This window comes from Theobroma cacao, chromosome 9 (assembly GCF_000208745.1).
Source record: "Theobroma cacao cultivar B97-61/B2 chromosome 9, Criollo_cocoa_genome_V2, whole genome shotgun sequence".
NCBI classification, from domain to species: domain Eukaryota; kingdom Viridiplantae; phylum Streptophyta; class Magnoliopsida; order Malvales; family Malvaceae; genus Theobroma; species Theobroma cacao.
In genome coordinates, this window is record NC_030858.1 from 33459006 (window position 1) to 33466662 (window position 7657).

A 7657-nucleotide genomic window follows, 5' to 3' on the forward strand; every position below is an offset into this window, starting at 1 on the left:
TCAATCCTTTGCATCCAGCATCCTACCTAGCACACCCAAACACTAATAGTAGTCAGATGTATTTTCCTGTGGCTACGGCCTACGAGAGAAATACAAGTCAAAAGTCAATCAGGCTTAAGGCGGCAAAAAGGATTATTCCAAGGAAGGGCAGCAGTCCTCACCCGTGTTATTTGTTACTTAATTTGAAAACTAAAACAGTCTACACCTTGCCCAAAAGACAAAAGATATGATTTATGGGTATTCCCAAGTTTCTAGTTTGATTATTTCTTCTAGCTTTTAACGATGTCAATACTTATTTAACCAAAAATTTAATCTTTAATCTGGATTATATATACGCTGAATGCAACTACCTGTTCTGAAGAAGAATTGGACACATCTTGGTTTGTTGGATGAAGAAAATATTAAGACTAGTTTACAAAGTTTTCAACTTAATCAATGAATTAAATAGAATTATAGTTGAATAATTCTACAATTTAATGAACAAAATTTAATACACTTCTAATCCATACAATACACCGGCATGCTTTTCCGGTCCATCCTTCACAAAATACACGTCCCTCATTTTCTGAAACGCATGCCACGTCAGCAAGGAATCGGACCCCGCTTGGTGACATTTCCCAACCGCCCGGTTCACATCCAGGGTCCGAGCCACCCGGTCCAACCCACCGTACAAGCTCTTGCAAAATCTCATCATGTGCTTCACGTCATAAACTCTGTTTCCGAAAAACACCCTGAGAATCCTCAAAAACTCATCGAGGTCCCCGGGCAATTCCCGGCGCGTCAGGATCTTAACCAGGTACCCGAAATCATGTGCGCTGTGAAAAGTCACCCAGCTCACTGAATCATTACACACGAGGCCAGACGACATCATCAACTCAGCGAACCGTACCGAGTCAATCCCCTTTTCCCTGTTCTTCTCAAAATCGATCCCTTGCCGTCTCAAAAGCTCGATCGAATCAGGGGCGTGAGCGTCACGCTCCACATCGAAGTCGCTGAAATTGAATTCCCAGATGAACTGAGTGTCGGTTCCGAGGTTAGGCAGATTACCTGAAGAATCAGAGAGGGTGAGGCCCACCTGGATCAAGTTCAAAGCATCAACGTTGGATTTGAGGAACTTGTAATGGTCAGACGGCTGGAGTTGGCTGTGGTAAGGCCTAGAGGGGTCCACTTTCGGTTTGATAACAAGACCCGGAAATTCGGTGTCCATAGAAATGAAAGGGTACTCATCAATTACCTGACTGATCAACTCGAACTCCGATTCCAAGTTATCCGACCAAACTTCCCTTATCATTACAGGCTTTGAACTCCTGTGTGAATCTTGAAACCCCATGTCGGAAGATCACAAAACTGAAAGTAAACTTAATTTCTTTCCCCTTTCTTTTGGGTTAGTTTTTGTTTGGTGTGGAGCCAAAGCAAGTGAGGGGGAGGGTTATATATTAGCTAGGAATAGATGGGGGCTTTTGACGATGTTGCTTGGAAGGTGGTCAAAGTGAGAGAGAGAAAAAGAGAGCTGGGAGTTGCCAAAGAAGCAAAGAGATTCAACGCGTTGGGTCATTTTTGACTAGGACTGGGGGGTGCGAAACAGCGTACGTAGTCCATAGACTTGGTCCTACTTCCAAATTGAGGCGCTTAATGTTTTTCGTTTGTTTAATGGCAACTAGTTGGTTGGTGGGGACGTTTTGCTTATCTCATTTCTGCATCTGCCTCAGTAACTCAGTATCCAATTTCCGGACTCCTTCCAATGTACCTGAGTCACTGTAGGGATATTTCCGTGTCATATGGGTGTGACTGTGACGTGTGAGTTGAGTTTAACTGATCAAATCTGCCTACTGGTTTAGAAGGTTTTTGAGGAAATTATGTGTACAGTGTACACTCATTGAAAGCTCCGGTTATATAATTAGGAAATTCAATATTTTATTTTTAAAGTATTATACAATTCCGAGTTTGGTGGCATTTTGCTTCAGAACTTCAAAATAATTTTCTCGCTCCTTTCTTAAACTACTTCAAATACTAGTTGTAGCATATTATATATCGTGGCTTTTCTTAGACGTGATTGTCTATCAATTGATGCTGACAATATCGACTAATTTGTGTGCCACTTTGGTTTATTTTCTGAAATTGGGATATGGAATATATGATTCTGCTGTTGCATTCTAATCAAATTAAGTAAATAAAAAAGAAATCTATGGAGGTTGGACCTTCCTAGTTCCTGTATACAATTGGCTCAACATGATTAACAAAAAAGGAAATAATGCACAGGGAAAGTTCGATTTCGAATGTTCGACACATTGAATTGAATATTGACATCTTAACAGACTGAGGTGCGTAAAATATAAAATGGAATGAGCTTAAGAATTGTCAACAATATGCTGGTAAAAGAAGTATTAACATTTAAACAATAAAATGTGAAATGAACAAGAAAACAGTAAACAATCATATGGACATATGCAGTCTTATTAAATAAATGCGTCGGCGTGACTGCTAGCCTAAGCAGGCGCGTGGAAATCGAGCTAAATATTAATTTTATTAATATTATTCCAATCACTATAAGTTTCCGAAGCTAATTGACTACAATTTTTTTTATGATAATGAAATAATTAATCAATTGTCATTTGTGATCAACAAAACTGAGGAAAAAGGTGGGAAGCTTATCAAGTTTGCGCGTTATCTGCCTACCAGAATATTTGTTGAGCAAACCCTGATAACTGATAAGTAAAACTCACTCTTTTAATAATAAAATGATGATAAACGAATTGGGTTTATGGACTTGTTCTCCTCGTTGACCTTGAAACTTCTTATTTCTAACCACAACCAAAAAACAAAAAAAAAGGTGATAATTTTTTTTAACTCTTAAAAATAACGTATTTTTATAAATAACTTTCGAGATAATTTTAACTGTTTTTAGCCATCAGAATAAATTTTGAGACAAAAATACCCTTAATGAGCCATTTTCGTTAGCGTGCACTTTCAAACAAGCGAAAAATGGAAAAAAAATAAATATGCAAAGAATTTTAAAAAACATATAATTTTGTGCAAAACATCCATTTTTTTTTTTGCGAATGTTGTGCAAAACAAAATAATGTTGCATGAGATGGTTTTTCAAAGATTTGGGACATGGCATTCAGACAATAGGAGAAAAGTGATATTAAACCGAATGAGGAACCGATCGTGATGAATGGAAAGCTTGGCTAATGATGTGAAACCAGAAATCCTTGATACAGTGGTGAATTGAAAGGAGAAAAATGTGAATCTAAAGCAAGAAATGGTTCTATTATAGCAGGCCATATGTGAGACGATTGTGGCAAGACAGGGTTTAGAGTTTGTGAAACGTCATGTTGGGAATGTGTGACACGGCTGTGACACGCCAGCTTTTAAAGTTGGTGAGATGCCATGGAAGGAATCTGTGACACGCCATGGTGGGAATTTGTGACACGTCAGCGTTCAGAGTTGGTGAGACGCCATGGAGGGAATTTGTGACACGTCAGAGTTCAGAGTTGGTGACACGACATGGAGAGAATCTGTGACACGTCAACGTTTAGAGTTGCTGTCATTTTATTTGGTCAAGACTACTGTAGACGGGTGAAGCCTTGGTTGTTGTCATTGGTGGAGGACATCGACGCTTGGAATGTTTTCCCATGGGGGCACTATGTTTGGAAGCTGACCTTGGACTACCTTTTGAAGGGGTTTGAAGTGCTTGACTCAAGCGTGACAAAGGAAACTCGATTACGCTACAACATTTACGGATTCGCATGGGTGATACAAGTACTATCACGTAACATTTTTCAGTTTTCTTTTGAAAAAATAATTTATGGCTGCACTCGTTTATGATTTATGGTCTGATAATGGTTACATTTGATGTGCAGTTTTGGGCAATGGAGGCAATTTCGACCCTCCAAAAAATAGTTACCCTCTCTGGTCCGAAGGACAACGTCTACCCACGAATGTGTCAATGGGATTGCAATCAGAAGCCAAAAGACTTCTACAAGGCATTTTAAAAGTTAGAGTCATCTGAGCATGTGAGTGAACAACTGCTAATTTTTACTTTATATTTGTATAATAATTTTCCCTATTCGATAATCACAACATTTTATTTGTTTATTTGTAATTGTGGGCACTGGAGACTTTGGAACCCACTACGGATGAGGCCAGCCGAGAGTATTTTGTGGACCTTGATGTCCAGTTATCGGAGGGCCATGAGTACTTGCCAATAGGGCACATGGAGGATTAGTCAGATTGGGGCTTAGGTGCGAGGTAAAAAAGGAGAAGCTTGAAGCAGAAAAGAGCCTCTGGTGTCACGAAGTGGATGCGCACCGCCGCTGCTTTAGTTGATGAGCTGTCGGGCCCTGAGTTGATGGACGAAGGGGATGACCATGGTCAAGGCAGTGAACAGCCGGTAAGGACAGTTCTAACGATTTTGTGTTCTCCAATTTCATATGTGAGATCGAATAACATATTTGTGTTTGCAATGGACCATGCACCGGTAACTCCAGAACCACCCATCGGTCCTCTTCAAATGCACAGTGAAAATGATCCGTCGGTAAAATCGGTTCTAATGGTTTATGTTCTACATTTTCACATATGTTTATCGGGTAAAATAGTAATTTCTGTTATTGCAGTTTACGGAAGCGACGACAGGTCTTCAAGCACCGATCGGGCCAACTCCATCGTAGACTGCTAACAAGTCGTCGGTAAGGATATTAAAATTGTAACGGTTAATGTTCAACAATTCCATATATGATTATTGAATAACACAGTTATATATGTTATTGCAGTTGACCTAGTCGAGAAGAGTCAATGACAGAGTAGTCATTACCCGCTAGCTCAGACAGATCATGCGCAAGCATGAAAAAGAGATGTTAGAGTTGAAGGCTTCAATTCAGTCATTGACTTTAGCAATGCAGACGCTTGAGGACCGTATCATTGGTCGGATTCTTGACGACCTTAAATCACAAGTACGTTATTCTATCTTCGCTTGTATTTGGTGGTTTACGTTTAGCAACTGTTTAGACTGTGTTTTCTTACTAGTTTGATGGTTTTTGGGGTTAACTGGTTTTTGGTGATTAACGGGTCAGAACATTTGTATTATAGTTAGTTATTGGCGTGTCAGCGTTAGCGTGTGACAACATTTTACTTATTATGCATGGCGTGTCAGAACAATTTACTTGTTATGCATGGCGTGTCACAACGTTTAACTTGTTATGCATGGCGTGTCAGAACATTTTGCTTGTTATGCATGGCGTGTCACAACATTGTGCTTGTTATGCATGGCGTGTCACAACATTTTGCTTGTTATGCATGGTGTGTCACAATATTTATTCCTTATTTATTTCTTCAATATACCTTGTTGCACATTATGGCTTAACTCACTGGTGCATGTGTGCCATGTTTTGCAGATCCAACGCAGACAGTATGAGGATCTTGACAGTTTGTTGATCCAAGAGACGGGGGTTTACATGCAGTGAAGCGTACGTGCTTCGGAATGCTCTTGGAGGTCTATCCACAAGCTTCGTCTATCAAACTTTGACCTTGTTTACACTGTTGAGTTGATTGTAGCTTGGTACAGTTTTCCTAGTACCCCAAGGGAAGCATACATGGGTTTGTTAACTCTTTGCATGAAGTCTGGAAGCTCCCTTGGTTTTAGGGATCGAGGCATCTCAGCTGGTGCTCTTGTCTTTGCAAAATCAACAACCATAGAGTGAAGAGTTGCCAATTCTAGGCTGGATCGAGACCTCAAATCATGGACCTAGAATTGGCAACTTTTCACCATATGGTTGTTGATTTTGCAAAGACAAGAGCACCAGCTGAGATGCCTCGATCCCTGAAACCAAGGGAGTTTTCAGACTTCATGCAGAGGGTTGACAAACCCATGTATGCTTCCCTTGGGGTACTAGAAAAATTGTACTGGGCTACAATCAACTCAATCGTCCAAGCAAGGTCAAAGTTTGATAGACGAAGCTTGCGGATAGACGTCTAGGAGCATTTTGAAGCACATACGCTTCACTGCATTGTACTCCCCCGTCTTTTAGAGAGTCTTTGTGATGTAATGCAAATGCGACCACTTACAGTGGGTTTTCATATTGAGTATGGATAAGCATCTGAGAGCCAAAATCCCCCAAATAACAATTAAAATATCAAGTTAGTTTATTTTTCTTATAACAGGTGCTACTTTTTTAAAACTTTTCTTAATTTTATTAATTTTGTGCCGTGTCACCAACAAGGCTGCAACAATTTGGCGTGTCATGCCAAGTCTGCATGCACTCAGCGTGTCACCACAATTGGCCTCTACGGTGTAACCCGCCAAGATTGCAAGAAGTCAGCGTGTCATGCCATAAGCCTGGATTAAGTCAGCGTGTCATGCCATAAGTCTAAATTAACTCAGCATGTCACGCCATAAGTCTGCTTGCACTCAGCGTGTCACCACAATTGGCCCCTTTCGTGTCACCCGCCAGGACTGCAACAAGTCAGCGTGTCACGTCATAAGTCTGCATTCACTCAACGTGTCACTACAAGACTTGCAGGCAGAATGCTCTTAGTTGACTAACCGATATTGGAAAAATTTAATTACTCATGAAATAGAAAATAATTTCATTATAAGAACATAAACGGTTAAATCAAATGAAATAGAAAAGAATTAAATCAAATCATTAATTATGTAATACAAGTGGTAATAAAATGTGAGAAATGGGGTAACAGTATAGGGACTTCACAAGTCTATTCAGTGTTCAAAACTATGGACAAAATGAAATGAATACTCAAATAATCTATCTACAAAATTAATAAAAAAAATAAACACTCATCTACAAGAGGAAATTAACAAACACTAAAAAATATGAATGAATGTAAGATATTGCAAGAGGAAATTATGAGAAAGGTATTGCACATGGGTTACACATTTAGTTAGACGGACAAGCTGTCTTTATCCACAACACACTCTACATTTTCATACATTGTCCTTTGTATTGGACAGTTGTTGCGTGTGTGATTGGGTTATCTACAACTTGAACATGCTTTGGGTCGACGTTTTCATGGAGGCGTCGATTCACTTGGAGATGGTGCCGGATTTATGGATGGAACTGCAAATGGGGATGGGCAATTCTATCTGTTATGCCTGTACCTCTTGCATTACGAATATCTCCGTGCTCGACTGCCTTCACCAGTAGATGGAATCCTTCTCCTCCTAGGTTTTCCCGCTTGGCCTCGCCAAGGTGGTGACAAGACGACAATTTATTTCACATGAGGGGAGATGTCCCACTCACTAGGATACCCTATAGGCCAAATGGATCCCAAATAACGCTCCACAAAAATGGTTGTATTGTAGTAGTCAGCGCAGAATTCAATGGCTTCACATTTGCATTTACTGAAAAATACAATAAACTCAATCTTCAAGCACAATGCAAATGCTATGTCAATTACGGTTCAAATAAGAAATAAAAATATGCTGACCTTATTGCTGCAATGGCATGCTGCATGGCAGTAAATCTGTTTGGAACTCACAAAATGAATAAGTCTTCGTGGACATGTTTACAAGTCCATCCATCTTCCTGTCTTTAACTTGGAACTCCACTTGATTGATAGGCTTAACTACAAAGCAATGTGCATCATTGAACTGTAGGCTCAAGTGCTTGGAAACCCAAGGGCTAAGGGGTGTGGTCACCTT

At 39.9% G+C, this 7657-nt stretch overlaps 1 protein-coding gene across 1 annotated transcript; it reads right to left on the bottom strand.

The window, feature by feature from the left end:
- Positions 391–1414, bottom strand: LOC18590248 (probable CCR4-associated factor 1 homolog 9). Its single transcript, XM_007015662.2, has one exon. It carries the CDS (start codon positions 1328–1330, stop codon positions 488–490), a length of 843 nt encoding a protein of 280 aa, XP_007015724.2. The 5' UTR covers positions 1331–1414; the 3' UTR covers positions 391–487.